We start from the raw sequence: 20,833 nt of genomic DNA on the forward strand, positions 1-20,833 counted from the left end.
GAGTGGAGTGGGATTATTTGTGGGAGGTGTTGAGGAGATTTGGTTTTGGAGAGGGGTATGTTAGATGGGTGCAGCTGTTGTATAGGGCCCCAGTGGCGAGCATGGTCACGAATGGACGGGGATCTGCATATTTTCGGCTCCATAGAGGGACAAGGCAGGGATGCCCTCTGTCCCCATTATTGTTTGCACTGGCGATTGAGCCCCTGGCGATAGCGTTGAGGGGTTCCCAGAAGTGGAGGGGAGTACTTAGGGGAGAAGAGCACCGGGTATCTTTGTATGCGGACGATTTGCTACTATACGTGGCGGACCCGGCGGAGGGGATGCCAGAAATAATGCAGATACTTGGGGAGTTTGGGGATTTTTCAGGGTATAAATTGAACATGGGGAAAAGTGAGTTGTTTGTGGTGCATCCAGGGGAGCAGAGTAGAGAAATAGAGGACCTACCGTTGAGGAAGGTAACAAGGGACTTTCGTTACCTGGGGATCCAGATAGCTAAGAATTGGGGCACATTGCATAGGTTAAATTTAACGCGGTTGGTGGAACAGATGGAGGAGGATTTCAAGAGATGGGATATGGTATCCCTGTCAATGGCAGGGAGGGTGCAGGCGGTTAAGATGGTGGTCCTCCCGAGATTCCTCTTTGTGTTTCAGTGCCTCCCGGTGGTGATCACGAAGGCTTTTTTTAAAAAGGATTGAAAAGAGCATCATGGGTTTTGTGTGGGCCGGGTAGACCCCGAGAGTGAGGAAGGAATTCTTACAGCGTAGCAGGGATAGGGGGGGGGCTGGCACTACCGAGCCTAAGTGAGTATTATTGGGCCGCTAATATTTCAATGGTGAGTAAGTGGATGGGAGAGGAGGAGGGAGCGGCGTGGAAGAGATTAGAGAGGGCGTCCTGTAGGGGGACTAGTCTACAGGCTATGGTGACAGCCCCATTGCCGTTCTCACCGAGGAACTACACCACAAGCCCGGTGGTGGTGGCTACACTGAAGATTTGGGGACAGTGGACACGGCATAGGGGAAAGACTGGAGCCTTGGGGGGGTCCCCGATAAGAAACAACCATAGGTTTGCCCCGGGGGGAATGGATGGGGGATATGGAATGTGGCAAAGAGCAGGAATAACGCAACTGAAAGATCTGTTTGTGGATGGGAAGTTCGCGAGTCTGGGAGCGCTGACCGAGAAATATGGGTTGCCCCAAGGGAATGCATTCAGGTATATGCAACTGAGGGCTTTTGCGAGGCAACAGGTGAGGGAATTCCCGCAGCTCCCGACACAAGAGGTGCAGGACAGAGTGATCTCAAAGACATGGGTGGGGGATGGTAAGGTGTCAGATATATATTGGGAAATGAGGGACGAAGGGGAGACTATGGTAGATGAACTAAAAGAGAAATGGGAAGAGCTGGGGGAGGAGATCGAGGAGGGGCTGTGGGCAGATGCCCTAAGCAGGGTAAACTCGTCGTCCTCGTGTGCCAGGCTAAGCCTGATTCAGTTTAAGGTATTACACAGGGCACATATAACTGGAGCACGGCTCAGTAAATTTTTTGGGGTGGAGGATAGGTGTGCGAGGTGCTCGAGAAGCCCAGCGAATCATACCCATATGTTTTGGTCATGCCCGGCACTACAGGGGTTTTGGATGGGGGTGACAAAGGTGCTTTCAAAAGTAGTCGGAGTCCGGGTCGAACCAAGCTGGGGGTTGGCTATATTTGGGGTTGCACAAGAGCCGGGAGTGCAGGAGGTGAGAGAGGCCGATGTTTTGGCCTTTGCGTCCCTAGTAGCCCGGCGCAGGATATTGCTAATGTGGAAAGAAGCCAAGCCCCCGGGGGTGGAGACCTGGATAAATGACATGGCGGGGTTTATAAAGCTAGAGCGGATTAAGTTCGTCCTAAGGGGGTCGGCTCAAGGGTTCACCAGGCGGTGGCAACCGTTCGTCGAATACCTCGCAGAAAGATAGACGGAATGGGAAAAAGAAGGCAGCAGCAGCAGCCCAGGATCGGGGGGGGGGGGGGGGGGGGGGGGGGGGGGGGAGGGGGGGGGGGGAGGAACCAGAGGACTCTCAGGGTTGTTAATATATACTGTATAGTATGTATAGGTCGTTGTTACAGATAATTATATATTGGACTGTTAAATTATATTTTTGGAGAGTGTTACTTGTGACAAGGCAGTTGCCAATTAGGGCTAGTTTTCATTTTTGTTATTTATTATTTATTCATTTTTTGTTTATAAAATAGGTCATTGTTATTTGTGTTGTTATAATATTGTGTAAAGGATGCACAATGTACTGTGTTGGTTGACCAAAAATTTTCAATAAAATATTTAATTAAAAAAAAAGAGATCAGAGCACCCTTTCAAAATGACGGCCCAATCTCGGAGTTCAGCTCCCCAGTGCTGAAAAAAATTAAAAGTGTGGGATAAACCGGAGAGAAACTCCCCAAGGCTCAAAAAAGTGACTATGGGCACGATTCAACTAAAAGGGAACAAAGTCCCAGAGCGAGCACGTTTAGTCGCGTGTTTCCTGGCATTCGCAGTGCTGCGAAGCAGACGTGACCCCTCCCCCAACACATCGCAGGGTCCCGGCCTCTTCTTCTCCCCCGCCCCCCAGCCGCCCCCAAACACCCATGCAGGACACCCCCGGCCCGATTGCCAGCAGTGCCAATGTGTCATCCTGACAATGCCCATGCCAGCTGGCAGTGCCACCTGGGCTCCTTGGCAGTGTCAGGCTGCCACCCAGGTGGCACTGCTGAGGTGCCCAGGTGGCACCTGCAGTGCCAGGATACCACCCTGCCCAAAGGACATGTACCTGGGGGCAACCCATCAACAGGGAGACCCTCAATAGTGCCGTTCTGTCTGGTCCCCGTTTGGGTGGACCAGTGTCGAATGGCTCTCACCCGAGGACCCTGAGGCGAAGCGGATAGTTCCCAATTGTCTCGCTCTAGTATGCAGATTTGTTAAAAAGTGGTCCAACCCACAATGGGTGGAATTTACATCGCAACGGCCTTGCATGCCAGGTAAATCCCAGGAGTGGGGTCTCCCAACTTTTATTGGCCAAGCTGCGCTTTTCAGAAGCAGCGTGGCCATTCGATCGCACCCTAATTGTTTTTGTTAACGGTGGGATCTCGTCGGTAGGATTGACGGGCAATTCCCTGTAAAACCTACCACAAATAAATTCAGAAATGTTTCCATTAAATTCGGCCTAATGTTTTTTAAATACATGCCAACTATTTGTACTATGGAAATGAATCTGGGATAACATTAAAAATGTAGTGTGCATTTCTCTATGTGGTGACTTGACCCAGTCAACAGATCACAAATAGAGAACTAGGTGATAGGGAAATAACTGGGAGCTGCAGAAGACCAAGGTGTGAAGCTTCAATCAGCTATGAAGAAACAGAAAGATAATTTGCTAAATGTGAAACGCGCAACAAGGACTGGTTTGAGACCTATTCAGACGAGATGACATCTGCCATTGATTGAAGAAATAAAGTCGACTGATGCACAACATAAATCCATTGGTTAAAGCACAGTTCAACCTTAATAATAATAATCTTTATTTGTGTCACAAGTAGGTTTACATTAACACTGCAATGATGTTACTGTGAAACCAAAACAACCGTGCAAAAAGACAAGGAGATACGGCGCAAATAAACACTGGATCAACTTGCGTCAAGAAATCCAAACTGCCTGGGACAATGTAAAACTACGAGTTGCGTATAAAGGGATTGAGAGGGTGCTTTGATGCACCATCACTAAAGATTCCCCCCTGTAGTTGGCAGCTGGTGAATTACCAACTGACAAAGTAAACAGATGTCCCACTAGGTTGAACATTATTGTGAGCTGTACTCCTATGAGATAGACATCTCCCAGTCCGCTCTTACTGAGCTCTCTATGATTGATTTCGATGTTGAACCCTCACCGCTTGAGTTTAAGCTGGCCATAGACAGCTCAGCAAACACAAATGCACTCAACAGTGATGAAATTCCAGTCAGTGCACTGACGTCCCATGTACTGCCACACCTTTATAACTTTTCCCTTCTCTGCTGGAAAGTAGGCTCCGTTCCACAGGAGCGTTATGTTATCATGCTGTATAAAAACAAAAGTGACAGATGAGACTAAAATAACTGCAGGGGGCATCTTACTCCACAGTGTCACAGGTCAGATCTTTTCTAAGGTAATATTTTAAAAATCTCCATCTATTTGTAGACTGAATGGACCCGGAAGCACAGTGCAGTTTCTGTGCCAGTAGACGTGACCTTCTCCATTGGTCAGATAAAAAAATAACGATTGGGAACAGGGTATGCCTTTTTGTTTTACTTTCGTGGATCTCACAAAGGCATTCAACACGGTCAGCATTGCAGGATTCTGAAAGATTTTGAGGAAAACTGGCCTCATCTGCTCCTTCCGTGAGAACATGCAGTGCGCTGTAGTTTGATGACTCCACTTCCGACTGTTTCAGAATGAAATGAAACAGAGCTGTGTCCTAAACATCATTCTGCTTGGTATCTGATCCATACACCTGACCATTGATTTCCTAGCATATGCAGTAAGAATCTACTTGCATACTCAGTTAGGCGGCAAGCTCTACAATCTATCAAGACTAAACGCAAAAGCAAAAAACACATCGCGTCCTAATCTTCTACACTGATGATGCTGCACTAGTCACCTTAGTGTTTTGGCATGTCCATAGGATGGAGGACAATCATACATCAAAATATGGTGAGGTAGCCGGAGCCAGGCGATCGTTAGGACACACAAAGCAAACATTGATTGTCGCACTTGAGAGTCACTAGTTGACGACAAGAGGAAAATGGTGACACCTCCTGTGGTTGGCATGTACCACCTCAATGGCAGTTTGGCAATAGACACTAATGCTGAAAACAACAAGCAACAGCAATACCTGGTCGCCTCATGTTCACTTGTGTGACTGAGTCTGTCTCTCAAGGAGTGGCCTCTTGACTTCCGGGTGCGGCAATGACCAGCTGAGTTGCACGTTTCGGCACCTCCCGTTGGAACGGACTTTTGGGCTCTTGATAGGAGCCCCAACGGCAATTTAAACGGCCAAAATCACTGTGCGGTAAACTAGAAGGGAATCCCCCGCCGGATACACATGGAAAAAGGAGAGGATAGCGGCCGGATTGCAGAAGATCCTCTGGAGCAGCGGCAAGGAAGGGAAGCTCGAAGCAAGATGGCGTCGGAAGGTGGCCGTTTGTTATGGGGCCCGGAGCAACAAGAGTTCCTGCGGCGCTGTGTGGAAGAGCTGAAGAAGGAGATGAAGAAGGAGGTGTTGGCCCCGATATTACAGGCGATTGAAGGGCTAAAGGAGGAGCAGAGGACCCAGGAGCTGGAGCTTCGGGTCGTGAAGGCAAAGACTGCTGAAAACGAAGATGAAATACAGGGCCTGGTGGTGAAGACAGAGACGCACGAGGCACAGCACAAAAGGTGTGTGGAAAGGTTGGAAGCACTGGAGAATAATTCGAGGAGGAAGAATTTAAGAGTCCTGGGTCTTCCCGAAGGCGCAGAGGGGGCGGACGTCGGGACATATGTGAGCACGATGCTTCATTCGCTAATGGGATCGGAGGCCCCGACGGGCCCTTTGGAGGTGGAGGGAGCCTATCGAGCTCTGGCGCAAAGACCAAAGCCTGGAGAAATACCTCGAGCTATAGTGGTGAGGTTTCTCCGCTACAACGACAGAGAGACGGTCCTCAGATGGGCGAAGAAAACTCGGAGCTGTAATTGGGAGAACGCGGTGATCCGCGTATACCAGGATTGGAGTGCGGAGGTGGCGAGAAGGAGGGCAAGTTTCAATCGGGCCAAGGCGGTGCTTCACAAAAAGAAGGTTCAATTTGGAATGTTGCAACCGGCGAGACTGTGGGTCACACACCAAGGGAAGCACCACTACTTTGAGACGGCAGAAGAGGCGTGGACATTCATTGCGGACGAGAAGCTGGAATAGTCTGGCGAGAGAAAGAGCTTCTGGGATAAAGTGGTGGGGTGATTATGTGGGGCGAGGAAGGGGAAGGAGGGGGGATGATTTTTCAATTTGTTAATTCTTCGAATCCTGTAACTTTTCTCTCTTCCCCTCGTTGGGGGGGGAAAAGAGTATGAGGAACTGTGGGCGCCGGTGGGAAGGAAAGGGGAAGGAGAAGGGAAATGCGCCATTAGGGGCGGGGCCGAGTGGGGAAACGCGGGCTTTGCTCCCGCGCTATGGTAATTGTGGCGGGAACAGGGACGCAGGAAGGAGGGGGCCTCGCACAGTGGGGGGCCGAGGGCAAAGGGGGAAGCCGAGGTCAGCCAGAGTTCGCTGACTTCTGGGAGCAACATGGGGGCTGCAACTACGCTAGAGGGGGATCTAGCGGAGGGGGGGGGGGGGGAATTAATTGGGTTGCTGCTGCTAAGGAGAAGGGGGAGCTGTTATGGGACGGGGTGGTCAAAATGGGGGGGCACCGTCGGTGGGATATACAGGTACGTGGGAACCGGGTGAGGAGCTGGGTTAAAAAAGGGGATGGCTAGTCGACAAGGGGGGGGGGGGTAAAGAGCCCCCCAACCCGGCTGATCACGTGGAACGTGAGAGGGCTGAACGGGCCGATTAAAAGGGCACGGGTACTCGCACACCTAAAGAAATTAAAGGCAGATGTGGTTATGTTGCAGGAGACGCACCTGAAACTGATAGACCAGGTCAGACTATGTAAAGGATGGGTGGGGCAGGTGTTTCATTCGGGTTTAGATGCGAAGAATAGGGGGGTGGCTATCTTAGTGGGGAAACGGGTACTGTTTGAGGCAAAGACCATAGTGGCGGATAGTGGGGGTAGATATGTGATGGTGAGTGGCAGATTGCAAGGGGAAGCGGTGGTTCTGGTGAACGTATACGCCCCGAACTAGAATGATGCAAATTTTACGAGGCGTATGTTGGGGCGTATCCCGGACCTGGAGGCGGTAAAGTAGGTAATGGGGGGAGACTTCAATACGGTGCTTGATCCAGTCGAGGTCCAGGACCGGGAGGAGGCCGGCAGCGGCCAGGGTGCTCAAGGACTTCATGGAGCAGGTGGGAGGAGTCGACCCCTGGAGATTTATTAGGCCTAGGAGTAAGGAGTTCTCATTTTTCTCCTATGTTCACAAGGTATATTCACGGATAGACTTTTTTGTCTTGGGAAGGGCACTGATTTTGAAGGTGACAGGGACGGAGTATACGGCCATAGCCATTTCGGACCACGCTCCACATTGGGTAGACCTGGAGGTAGGAGAGGAAAAGAACAGCACCCACTCTGGAGAATGGATATGGGCTTATTGGCGGATGAGGGGGTATGTCTAAGGGTGAGGGGGTGTATCGAAAGGTACTTGGAGCTTAATGACAACGGAGAGGTTCAGGTGGGAGTGGTCTGGGAGGCATTGAAGGCGGTGGCCAGAGGGGATCTGATATCCATAAGGGCACATAAAGGGAAGCAAGAGGGTAAAGAAAGGGAGCGATTGTTGAGAGAACTTCTGAGGGTGGACAGGCAATTTGCAGAGGCACCGAAGGAGGGACTGTACAGGGAAAGACAAAGGTTACATGTGGAATTTGACCTGCTGACCACGGGTAAGGCAGAGGCACAGTGGAGGAGGGCACAGGGTGTACAGTATGAGTATGGAGAGAAGGCGAGTCGGCTACTGGCCCACCAATTGAGGAAGAGGGGAGCGGCGAGGGAGATAGGTGGGGTGAGAGATGAGGAGGGAGAGATGGAACGGGGAGCGGAGAGAGTGAACGGGTGTTCAAGATATTCTACGAAAGATTATATAAAGCTCAGCCCCCGGAAGGGAAGGAGGGAATGATGTGTTTCCTGGATCAGCTGGAATTCCCGAAGGTGAGGAGCAGGAGAGGGCGGGACTGGGAGCACAGATTGAGATGGAGGAGGTGGTAAAGGGGATTGGGAGCATGCAGGCGGGGAAGGCTCCGGGACCGGATGGGTTCCCGGTGGAATTTTATAGGAAATATATGGACCTACTGGCCCCGCTTTTGACGAGACCCTTTAATGAGGCCAGGGAAAGGGGGAAGTTGCCCCCGACTATGTCGGAGGCGACGATATCGTTACTTTTGAAGAAGGAAAAAGACCCGCTGCAGTGTGGGTCCTACAGGCCCATTTCCCTTTTGAACGTAGATGCTAAGCTCCTGGCCAAGGTGATGGCGACGAGGATAGAGGATTGTGTCCCGGGGGTGGTCCACGAGGATCAAACTGGGTTCGTTAAGTGGAGACAGCTGAACACGAACATACGGAGGCTGCTAGGGGTGATGATGATGCCCCCACCAGAGGGGGAGGCGGAGATAGTGGTGGCGATGGACGCCGAGAAAGCATTCAACAGAGTGGAGTGAGACTACCTGTGGAAAGTGTTGAGGAGATTTGGTTTTGGAGAAGGGCTTATTGGATGCTATATAGGGCCCCGGTGGCAAGTGTGATCACGAACAGGCAGAGGTCTGACTACTTCCGTCTTTATAGAGGGACGAGGCAGGGGTGTCCCCTGTCTCCGTTACTGTTTGCATTGGCAATTGAGCCCCTGGCCATAGCACTGAGGGGCTCCAGGAAGTGGAGGGGAGTACTCAGGGGAGGAGAAGAACACCGGGTATCATTGTATGCAGGTGATTTATTGCTGTATGTTGCGGACCCAGTGGAGGGGATGCCTGAGATAATGCAGACACTCAGGGAGTTTGGGGAATTCTCGGGGTACAAATTGAATATGGGAAAGAGTGAGTTGTTTGTGGTGCATCCGGGGGAGCAGAGCAGGGGAATAGATGATTTACCGCTGAGGAAGGTAACAAGAGATTTCCGGTACTTAGGGATTCAGATAGCCAGGAGTTGGGGAACCTTACATAGGCTTAATCTAACACGATTGGTGGAACAGATGGAGGAGGATTTTAAGAGATGGGACATGGTACCCCTGTCACTGGTGGGTAGGGGGCAGGCGGTCAAAATGGTAGTCCTCCCGAGATTCCTTTTTGTGTTTCAGTGCCTCCCGGTGATGGTCACGAAGGCTTTTTTCAAGAAAATCGAGAAAAGTGTCATGAGTTTTGTGTGGGCTGGGAAGGCCCCGAGAGCGAGGAGGGGGTTTTTGCAGCGTAGCAGGGATAGGGGGGGACTGGCACTACCGAGCTTAAGTGAGTACTACTGGGCCGCCAATATCTCAATGGTGTGTAAGTGGATGGGAGAAGGAGAGGGAGCGGCGTGGAAGAGATTGGAGATGGCGTCCTGCAAAGGAACCAGCCTGCAAGCACTGGGGACGGCGCCGTTGCCGTTCTCCCCGAAGAAATACACCACAAGTCCAATGGTGGTGGCAACACTGAAAATTTGGGGGCAGTGGAGACGGCATAGGGGAAGGACGGGAGCCTCGGTGCGGTCCCCGATAAGAAATAACCATAGGTTTGTCCCAGGGAGAATAGATGGGGGATTTAGAGCATGGCAGAGAGCTGGGATTGTGCAACTGAGGGATCTGTTCTTAGAAAGGACGTTTGCGAGTCTGGGAGCACTGACGGAACAATATGGGTTGCCCCAAGGGAATGCATTTCGGTACATGCAACTGAGGGCTTTTGCGAGGCAACAGGTGAGGGAATTCCCGCAGCTCCCGACACAGGAGATTCAGGATAGAGTGATATCAGGGACATGGGTGGGGGATGGTAGGGTGTCGGATATATACAGGGAAATGAGAGACGAGGGGAGATCATGGTGGATGAGCTGAATGGAAAATGGGAAGAAGAGCTGGGGGAAGAGATTGAAGAGGGGCTGTGGGCAGATGCCCTACGTAGGGTAAACTCTTCGTCCTCGTGCGCCAGGCTTAGCCTGATACAATTCAAGGTTTTGCACAGGGCGCATATGACCGGAGCAAGGCTCAGTAAATTTTTCGGGGTAGAGGATAGGTGTGGGAGATGCTCGAGAAGCCCAGCAAACCACACCCACATGTTTTGGTCATGCCCGGCACTGCAGGGGTTCTGGGGGGGGTGGCGAATGTGCTTTCGAAGGTGGAGGGGGTCCGGGTCGAGCCAAGCTGGGGGTTGGCTATATTTGGGGTTGCAGAAGAGCCGGGAGTGCAGGAGGCGAGAGAGGCTGATGTTTTGGCCTTTGCGTCCCTAGTAGCCCGGCGAAGGATATTGCTTATGTGGAAGGAAGCCAAACCCCCGGGCGTGGAGACCTGGATAAACGACATGGCAGGGTTTATAAAACTAGAACGGATAAAGTTTGCACTAAGGGGTTCGGCTCAAGGGTTCACCAGGCGGTGGCAACCGTTCATTAACTACCTCGCAGAACGATAAAGGAAATGGGAAGGTAACAGCAGCAACCCAGGGGGGAGGGGGGGGGGGGCTCGGGTGGGTCCTCAGGGGTGTTTTTGTATAGATATTTGTACTTGGTTATGTATATTGGATTGTTTGATTTTATTATTTGGGAGAGTTATTATTTTTGTTATGGCAGTTGCCATTTAGTTTATATATTATTTATTTATTAAAAACGGTCACTGTTATTTATATTGTTTTATTGTTGTAAAAAGGGAAAAACCTTTGTTCTGTTTTGTTTGGCCGAAAAATTTGAATAAAATATTTTTTTTTTTAAAAAGAGGAGTGGCCTCTTCAGCCATCAGCAAAGGTGTGCCATATGAAGACACCCAGCTGAAATGGTTTGTTTGCTAAGTGTACATCACCTTTTGTGGAAGGAAGGATGCAGGTGACCTCCAGATATATAATCAGCCAAGGCATAAAATATAACAGCAGGAAGGTCATGCTAGAACTGCACAAAATCCCAGCTAGGCCACAGCTAGAGTACTGTGCATAATTCTAATTACTGCATTATAGGCAGGATGTGACTGCATGAGAGTGTGGAAGAGATTTTTCAGGATATTGCCAGGATTGGAGAATTTTAGCTATGAAGAAAGACTGGATAAGCTGGAGTTGGTTTCTCTGGAGCAGAGCAGGCTGGGGGAAATGTAATCATGAGGAGTCTGCAGAGAGTGGATAGGAAGGACTTATTTCTCTTAGCACAATGGTCATTAGGGGCATAGATTCAAATTATCTTGTAGAAGAATTAGAGGAGAATTGGGGGAAACCTATTCATCCACAGGGTGATGGTCTGGAACACACTGCCTGAAAGGCTGGCAGAGATAAAAACCTCCATTGCATTTAAAAAATACAGTACAATTTCTGTTATCGAGCAAGCTCCAGAAATGGGTGCCAGTTAATCAGAAATGCCAGTTAACGGGGAGTTACCATGGCACGATTTCATTTTTGCTTTGTAAGTTATCGAAGTATATCCATCTATGCCTCTATCTGCAGTCCTCTCGTCCCCCACCCCTCCCGTGTGTATATATGTGTGGGTGAGATGGGGTAGTTGGATGTACCCGGTATAAGGCATGACTTGTTATGGCTGCTGATGCTTCTGGAGTCCAGCATTCTCTCTATTTCCACTCTGGCTCTGCAACACAAGTAGCATCAGGTCATTGAAAGAGTTTCAAACTCCAGAGTGAAGACTCATAGGGTGGGCCATGTCTGGTTTTGGACTGGAATGTTTCTTTCTTTTTGATACTGGCTCGACAGAGACTCCAGCAGAAGTTGAAGAGAGATGGGTTCAAGGCAGGCTGATGGCACAAATTCCGGTTAGCAGCGAATTCTGCCAGATAACAGAAATTTTACTCTACTTGGGTGTGCATTAAGTGCAGTTACCTATAGACCCTAGTTTTGGAATGTGGAATTAGCCTGGGTAGATAATTTTTGGCTGGCAATGACACAATGGATTTCTTCTGTGCCATAATTTTTCGATGTTTTTATATATTGTGCAGCTCTATGTCAATTGATAGATTTATAAACTGGGTCTACTGCAAATAAAAGTTTCCTTCAAAGCACTTAGTAACCTAGTAACAGCAATTGAGTTATATCAATAGTATGTTGATAAACTCCATTAACAGGAAGCAATTTACTACTATGTGTTCTTCAATTATTAATTTAGTTGAAAGAACGCAGAAGTGTGAAGTGCCAAATATTCTTGTCAAGGTTGTCGAAGAAAATGGCATGCTCTTTTTAAAAAATGTGTTGTACAGCCCTGGAATTCATGGAATATCACCAAACAAATGTCTATGTCATGTATATGTAAAACTAACTAGGCTTTTTAAAAAAAAAGGAAATAGGCTATTTTTTTCCAACATACAATTTGCACATTACGCATGCCAATCAGCAAGGTGGTATTACTTAACAATTATTCACATCATCTTTCATATTAAATGCAGCAGCTTTTAGTAGTCTCAACATATGGTCAATTTGGAAAACGTAATTTGAGATTACTCAGGCACTACTTATTAAAGACACCTGAACAACTACCTGAAAAAAAATCTGAAGCTATATAGCTTAGTGGGGCTTTATGTAGTTGTTTCTTCAATAATAGCCTGGTTACTGGTCTCCAATTTCCCTTTATAAAACCACTTTGCTCGATAATACATCACAAAAACACATGTCCAATAGTTTAGTTTTTTGTATACTGTTGTTATTTACCTGAAGCAAGCACCGTGTGTACCTCAGAAGTATTACTGACTGGAAGGAAAGGAAAAGCTAGGAACAAGGTTAAGAAAAACAAGGAGGAAGATGAAAGCATAGTAATTAATTAAATATACTACAGGTACCAGCATGGTTAATTTTAAAATCTAGTGCTAAAGCAAGTTTTAAACTATTAATGCGCAGGACAAGGTGCATTATTCCCATTTCGCATTATGAACTGCCCTGTTCTTAACAACTGGACTAGACAAAAGATTGATTGAGATGTGCCAAGCATCCTTCACCCATAGAACAAAAGTTTTTACAGCACAGGAAGCAACCATTCAGTCCACTATTTTTATTTGCTACAGCAATCCAGAATTGATCCAACCAGTTTGTTTCTTTCTGCTTCAAATATATATCTCATTTGCCATTGAGATGCAAAGGTGCCGCAACGACTCCCTGTGGCATGACTTTGCATATTCAAACAATGTGGTGTAAACTATGTTTCCCAGCTCTTCTCTTTATAAGGGATGCTAACTTTTAAATGGATGAACCCTAGTCCTGCCTCTCGAGAGGTAGGTGGCTTTCTCTATGTGTTCTATCAAAATTCCTCATAACTTTAAAAATCACTATTAAATCTTCTTGTAGCCTTCTCTAATGAAACAATACTAATATCTTATGCTTCTGCTCATAACTATAGTTTCCCATCCCTGGTACATCCAGGTGTAAATGTGATCTGTGGCTTTGAAGTCCTTTTTATAATTGAGTTCGTAAGGTTGCACACAACAGTCTTTGTTTGTTATAGATTATTTCAATATACTTATTTTACCCCTATTTATAAAATCTAAAATTTTATTGGCTTTTTTTTGGTCCATTTTCAGGGAATTATAGCCCAGAATTTCCTGGAAATGTGTAGGACCCTTCGTAACCAGCTAACAAGTTTGTAACACTAAAATCTAGAATTTAATTTTGTCAAGTAACATCAAAATAATCTTCAATTAATTCAGAAAACGAAAACAATATACTCATTTTGACATTTTCCTGATATTGCCCTCATCTATCATGAGATAGCCACAATGCAAGACTTGCAAACCCAAGCTCTACAGAATCCCAGCACCAGAGACCCCCTAAATAAAGAGACCCCCCCCCCAGGCACCCTAAATAAAGACCCTCCCAGAGTCTCCTAAATAAACAGACCCTCCCAGAGACCCCCTAAATAAAGAGATCTCCCACATAGACCCCCCCTCCCAGAAAAGTGATCCATCAGGAAGCCCCCCAGAAAGGTGACCCCTGTCAGGAAGCCCCCCAGAAGAGTCACCTGTGTCAGGAAGCCCCCCCACCGAAGAGAGACCCCATCAGCATGCTCTCCAGAAGAGACCCCGCTGTCAGGAAGCTCTCCCCATAAGAGAGACCCCGGTCATGAAGCCCCCCAGAATAGAGACCCCTGTCAGGAAGCCCCCCAGAAGAGAGACCCCTGTCAGGAAGCCCCCCAGAAGAGAGACTCCTGTCAGGACGCCCCCCAGAAGAGAGACCCCTGTCAGGAAGCCCCCAGAAGAGAGACCCCTGTCAGGAAGCCTCCCAGAAGAGAGACTCCTGTCAGGAAGCCCCCCAGAAGAGAATGACACAGGACCAAAAGATTTACACCGACACTTGACACCCACCTCTACCTTCCTCAAAACACCTCAATTCTATGGATCATTTTTGTTGCTGATCTCTGCATCTTCCCTGATGTCTGCATGACTTTTTTGCAGTATAGTTACCAGGCCTGCCGATGAATTCCAGATTAGATTCCAAAGTAGATATTTTCACATTTTCCCACATGCCACTGGCAATTTTATCCACTCACTTAACCATCCAAATCACTTTGCAGACTCTTTGTGCCGTCCTCACAAATTACTTTCACATTTATCTTTGTATCGTCTGCAAATTTGGCTATAATTCATCCTAAGTCTTCAATATAGGTTGTAAATCGTTGTGGCCCAACACTGACCCCTATGTCGCCCCATTAATCACAGAAAATGACACATCTGTCCAGACATTTTGTCTTTTGATAGTTAGCCAATCATCTTCAGAGTCACAATTTCTTAAAATTTGTGTTTGCCATATCTTGAAAGCACCATGGAGAAAGCCTACATCTGTAGAAGTCTGGGTATCTATTTCAGCTGCCACATTACTCCAATACTGTCACCAGTCCAGATTTTGTGGTGGTCATGATGGCGAAACGGTCAGCTTTCACTGTCATTACTCTGCTGAAACTGACAGCAACCTTTGAAGTCCACACATAGGCAGAATAATGCAGAAATCCAGTAATTGTGATCAATGATTCCATGTGCCTCTAAAGGGTGTACTCTTGAAGTAAAATACAATAAATCGAAGATCTGTTAATGAATGAGAACTTGCACACTTATGCTGGTTATCCCACTGCAGAGCCCTTGAAAAACTTACACCTTGTTGAATGAGGTATAACTGGGCTTGTAACAGTGTATTAATTTCATAATTACTACTAAACATCTTCACTGGCCCTGAAAAGCTAATTTTACGTTTGTGGAATGTAAAATTTCACCATTTGGATAAAGAAATCAATTTTTTAAAATATATATTTTTAACAGTTTATCTTCATTTTAAGTTCATCTCTTAATCCAATCATAATCATTAATTTCACTACCTGAAAATGTAATTAATAGTGAAGGATATTAAGTACTTTTTAGTTCCAGGCTTGCTGGATGTGATTGGCGGCTTTACCTACTTGCTGCCATCGCTGCTGCTGCCCACCAAGAGATCCACTTGACTTTGTATGGGATTTAAACTAATGCTGGAAAAGGGGAAGTTCACACTAAACACAATCGCTAGAAATTTGCTGGCAACTTCCTTCAAGGTCAGTGACGAACAGCATTACTTCGATGCTAACACAAAAACTTCTTGGCATGTTCAGAAATAACTTATTTTTCCTAAGTCTTGCTTCAATCTTAAGAAGAGCACAGAGATGTGGGTGCTGATCAACAGTCTGGTGCTCAATCTCAAAACTATTATCTCAGTTTTCCAGCACCAATTTCATAACTCAACAAATTAAAATAGATCTAAGAACTAAGACAAACCAAACAGTCCATCTGTTCAATCGCAGCACGTATATGACTTACACATCTTATGAATCTACAATGAAATGTATTTAGCATCTTCAGTAGTAATTAACCACGGAATTTCCTAAATCAGGATTCTACTTTTTCATTATTCCATCAATGATCAGATACCAATCTTAAATTTTATTTATTTTGTGCCTTATTTGAATATGGCTATTTTACCTATTGTTTTCCAAGTTGCCCAGCATAACACAATACTCCAAGCAGATAGAAAACACAAAAACTCAGTTCGAAAATGCCATATACAATATTGCTCCATTTAAAATATTTACACCATTGAGCAACATTAGAAAGTAAATACTCACCGGATGAAGTTGTTGATGTGGATGAAGATGAGGAATCAAGTGGAGGTCCAAACAGTGGGTCCAGTGAAAACAGGTCATTATTGACCCTTTTGGCGCTGTATGGGTTAAGTAAAATGAAAAGTTGTAATATATTGCACTATTCTATTAATTAGTCATTGCCTTCTGGAGTTATTTAATCCTGATAACTGTTTTAATGTCCCTATGAAAACTTCCATCCTTATCTTTCCACACTACTTGTATGATTGATAACATTTTATGAAAATGGGGCTAGGAGATTTGGGGCTGTTTTATACTCACTCCCATTAGTGTGTTTGAAGGCTGGTACCCCTCCTTCCACTGGTACCCCTCCTTCATCTAACTGGAAGTTTACACTGGAGCACTCTGGAGGTGTTGGGTGGTCTGCTGGCCCTTGCGCCTATAGCGCCCCTGAAGTGGTCAATTAATGACCAGTTAAGGGCCTGATCCTGCTGTCACTGGTACTTTACCCTTTGCGGGAGGAAGTCCACGCCATGCACGTAGCCTGGCAGCTTTAACTGTCTAGGCTACTGTCAGGAATGAGGGGGGTGAGGGGGGCCTGCTTTGTGGGGCCTCTGGACCTACTGAAGGCACCCCCTAGACTCTTGAACCTAGCCCCATCCACAACCCTCAGAGATCCCCAAGCCTGAACTTACCAGGGCTAATAATAATAATCGCTTATTGTCACAAGTAGGCTTCAATGAAGTTACTGTGAAAAGCCCCTAGTCGCCACATTCCGGTGCCTGTTCGGGGAAGCCGGTACGGGAATTGAACCCACGCTGCTGCCTTGTTCTGCATTACAAGCCAGCTGTTTAGCCCACTGTGCTAACCAGCCCCTTGGCGTGCTGGGACTGCTCCCAGTGTTAAATTTCAGCGGGGCAGCCGTCAGGATTATGGGTGCCCCCACATGCCATCCCCCGACCTTTTAGCCAGAGGTTTGGGAACTGCAAATCGCTCAAAATCCAGCCCATGGAAAAGGTAATTCATGTTTCATTCACTATATAAGGTTTACATGTGTAGACCATACTTTTCAGCCAAATGCTTCATCAACCATAAATATGCAAATATTATCTAGTTCTGCAATTATATTTTTGTGAAATCTTATCAAAAATGTCAAAAGTTTGAATGTGCATTACAGGCAGTAAATTTGAAGCATAGTAACTTAAATAGGCAAATATAGGAGCCAATATTCGCACATAAAATATAATTAAAAATCTGTGATTAATTTGTTTTGATGTTGAAATGTTGACCATTCCCGTGATGAAATGTTAACCAGGGGAACAGTAAATAGCAATGCTTCATCTTGAAAAGTGCCATGTAATCTTTAATGGTCCATGAGAGACTGAAACTGATCAATGGAACATTGGTTTCATGTCTCAAATTGTAATCTCCAAAAATGCAGCACTCTCCTAAAATGTTAACTTAGATTGTCAGTTTAAATTTTGGATTAAGATTTCAGCAATCTTCAGACAGGGCTCTAATCACTGAGTCTAGTGGATACATTAACATGCAAGTTCAAAGGAAAAATCTACACCACAATCTTGGCACTTCCCTTTTGTGGATTCAGAGATGCTTGCCGAAAAAGGATGCAATTCAGAAACCTTCTTTACTTTTTTATCACTAATAATTAAACATTATCCAGATTCAAGCAGATACAGTGCACATATTGAAAAAAAATTAGAAGGCCACTGATTCCTTATTATGAACAGTAATGTTTTTACTTTTTGGCCTTGGCATGAAGGCAAAGCTGAATTTACTATCTATTCCTGGAAGGTTTGAAAGGATGCTAGTGGTGTTAGGTAGAAGAACCCAGGATTCCGACCACTGGTGAATGAAGAAACTGTGATGTATATCCAAGGAAGGATAGTGTGCAACTTTGGTAGGGATCTTGTAGGTGATGATGTTTCTCTAATATTCTCCTTTGTGAGGGAGATCACAAGCAAGGAGCTGTCAAAGTAACTATGGTGAGCAGCTGCTGAGCATTCTCTAGATTACACATTCTGCACTGGATGGTGTTAAATCTTAGGTGTTGTTAAAGCTGCACCCAGCCAGACAAGTGATCAGTATTTAATCACACACCTGATTTGAGTTATGTAAATGATAGAATGATTATAATAGGCTGAGGGGTGAGCTACTGGTCACTGAGTATCCAGTCTCTGGCCTGTTCTTGTTCATATGCTTGGTGTAACTTCTGGTCAATAGTGATTTTCAGAATGTTGACAGTGATAGTGGTGGTCGCTGGAGGTCTCAGCCGAAGAGACAGAGTAATGTATCAAAGTTTGCTGATAATACCAAACTAGATGGGAAGTAAAGCTGTGGGGAGGACAGAGAGAGGCAAAGACACATGGGCGCAATTTAATGGGGAAAAGGTCCCATTTTGGGCGCATTTCATAGAATCCCTACAGTGCAGGAGGCCATTCGGCCCTTTGAGTCTGCACTGGCCCTTGGCAAGAGCAGCCTACATAAGCCCACGCCTCCACCCTATCCTGTAACCCCATCTAACGTTTTGGACACTAAGGGCAATTTAGCATGGCCAATCCACTTAACCTGAACATCTTTGGACTGTGGAAGGAAACCGGAGCACCCGAAGGAAACCCACAAAGACACGGCGAGAATGTGGAAACATCACACAGGCAGTCACCCGAAGCCAGGATTGAACCCGGGTCCCAAAAGCTGAGGCAGCAGTGCTATCCACTGTGCCACCTTGCCACTTGCTGCGCCCAGAACAACCCAGCTATTAAATAGGACTCTGCTTTTTTGGGCCTCAGTGAGGAACACCTCATTGAGGTGGCACTTAGCTGAGCTCGCCAGTGTAGGAAGCAATAGGGCTGCCATTTATAAATGGCACCCAATCTCACGAACTGCGGCCTCTGGACCCCCCTTCCCCAAACTCAACAATTAGGATCTGTCTGAACCAGACGCAGGGCACAGCTGTTCTCCTTCGAGGAATGGACGCTTAGAGCTTCAATAAGTGTTACAGTTGTAATTCTTCTCACTGTCCCTGTCTAGATTGCTCTCACGCTTCCAGACAGGGGTCTGTTTTCTGGCAGTGGGAGCTCTGTGTGAGGGGCCTTCCCTATTACAGGGTTCCCTGGAGGGGGTCCCGTATTACAGGGGTCCCTGAGGGAGGAGGGATTTGGGCAGGCAGTGCATTGTGGAGGAGGTTGGGTTTGGATGATCCCTACCAGGGTGGCTCTGGTGTGGTGGACCTCGTGGTGGTAACCCTCCCAGGCAGTTACCCACTTGGCCCACCGTGTGGTCCACCATGCCAGTGCCACACTGGTAGATACCACAAGTGATCCGCAGCCACGTGATTCTCGGCCTAGGGAACTGGAGAATCACTGAAGGCCGGAACATAGGTTGCCGGGCCCACTAAATTAAGACCCATTTGCATTCATTTATATGCTCCCGCAGAAAACGCGACATGGACGTCTATTCCAGGGGTTGGAGCATCGTATTTGGGTCAGCGCCTGCCATCGATCTCGATGTCCCATCGGGGAACGCGATCCAGGCACCCGGGACGCCTGTTAACGCTGTTCCTCTCTCCACAGATGCTGCCAAATTTTTTTTAAATTTAAAGTACCCAATTTTTTTTCACCTACCCTACACATCTTTGGGTTGTGGGGGTGAGATCCACGCAAAAAGGGAGAATGTGCAAACTCCACACCGACAGTGACCTGGGGCTGGGGTCGAACCAGGGTCCTCAGCGCCCTGAGGCCGCAGTGTTAATGGAAGAAACTACAGAGTCGTGAACACCACCCAGTCCATCATATGAACATGCCTCCCATCCATTGACTGTTTACACCTCCCGCTGCATTGGGAAAGCGGACAGCATAATCAAAGACCGTTCTCACCCAGCTTACTCACTCTTCCAACTTCTTCCATCGGGCAGGATATACAAAAGTCTGAGAACACGCACTAACAGATTCAAAACAGCTTCTTCCCTGCTGTTACCAGACTCCTAAATGACCCTCCAATGGACTGATCTGATCTTTTCACACATCTTCACCCAATGTCTGTGTCTATGTACTTACATTGTGTATTTTATGTTTGCCCTATTATGTACAGAATGAACTGTTTGAGCTGCATGCAGAACAATACCTTTTACTGTACCTCGGTACACGTGACAATAAACAAATCAAACCACCGTGCCGCCCCAGATGCTGTCAAACTTACAAACCAAAAATTCTGACGCTACTTATTTCAGGCTTCCCACAGCATTTTGCTTTTGTATGAGTGTTTGATTCACTGCCACTTCTCTTACAGGAATGCCCACCTCTGCTCTGAAGAATTTCTTCACAACATATTGTTATCACTTTAAAAGAATACATTCTTCGTAGCCAGCATCACACTTTTAAGTTGATGCAAGTGATGAATCTCAGAATTACTGAAATGAATCATTAATTATATTGTAACGTATTCAAGATCACTATCAGAGCTAAAAGAATAATAGCTATTAAATAGACAGATTAGAATATTTTAAACATTTGCAGTTACTATTGATTTTCCTGTATAGACAAAATAAAAGATGGGGAAAATGTCATATTTGGATTTGAATTTCTTGTCACGTGTACCGAGGTACTGTGAAAAGCATTGTTCAGTCCAGACAGATTGTTCCATACCTGAAAAACATATGACATACGATAAATACACAATGTAAATACATAGAGATTGGGTGAAGCATACGAGTGTAGTGCTACACAGTATAAGATGCGCGGAGAGATCAGTTCAGTCATACGAGGGTCATTCAGGAGTCTGGTAACACCGGGGAAGAAGTTTTTGAATCTGTTAGTGCATGTTCTCTGACTTTTGTATCTTCTGCCCGATGGAAGAGAGAATAACCCGGAAGGGAAGGGTCTTTGATTATGCTGCCCACTTTCCCAGCTGGCCAAGGCAGCAGGAGGTTTAAA

The 20,833-nt window shown here is 46.5% G+C and overlaps 1 protein-coding gene across 1 annotated transcript in view; it reads right to left on the minus strand.

Moving 5' to 3' along the window:
- fcho2 (FCH and mu domain containing endocytic adaptor 2) overlaps positions 1-20,833 on the minus strand; it is a 337,179-nt gene that overhangs the window by 157,667 nt on the left and 158,679 nt on the right. Inside the window, exons 17-18 of the mRNA XM_072516128.1 lie at positions 15,909-16,003; positions 12,485-12,541 (exon numbers count right to left, since the gene is read on the minus strand). Of these exons, the coding sequence (XP_072372229.1) occupies positions 12,485-12,541; positions 15,909-16,003 (152 nt within the window). The remainder of the gene's footprint in view (positions 1-12,484; positions 12,542-15,908; positions 16,004-20,833) is intronic.

This window comes from Scyliorhinus torazame, chromosome 9 (assembly GCF_047496885.1).
Source record: "Scyliorhinus torazame isolate Kashiwa2021f chromosome 9, sScyTor2.1, whole genome shotgun sequence".
NCBI lineage: Eukaryota > Metazoa > Chordata > Chondrichthyes > Carcharhiniformes > Scyliorhinidae > Scyliorhinus > Scyliorhinus torazame.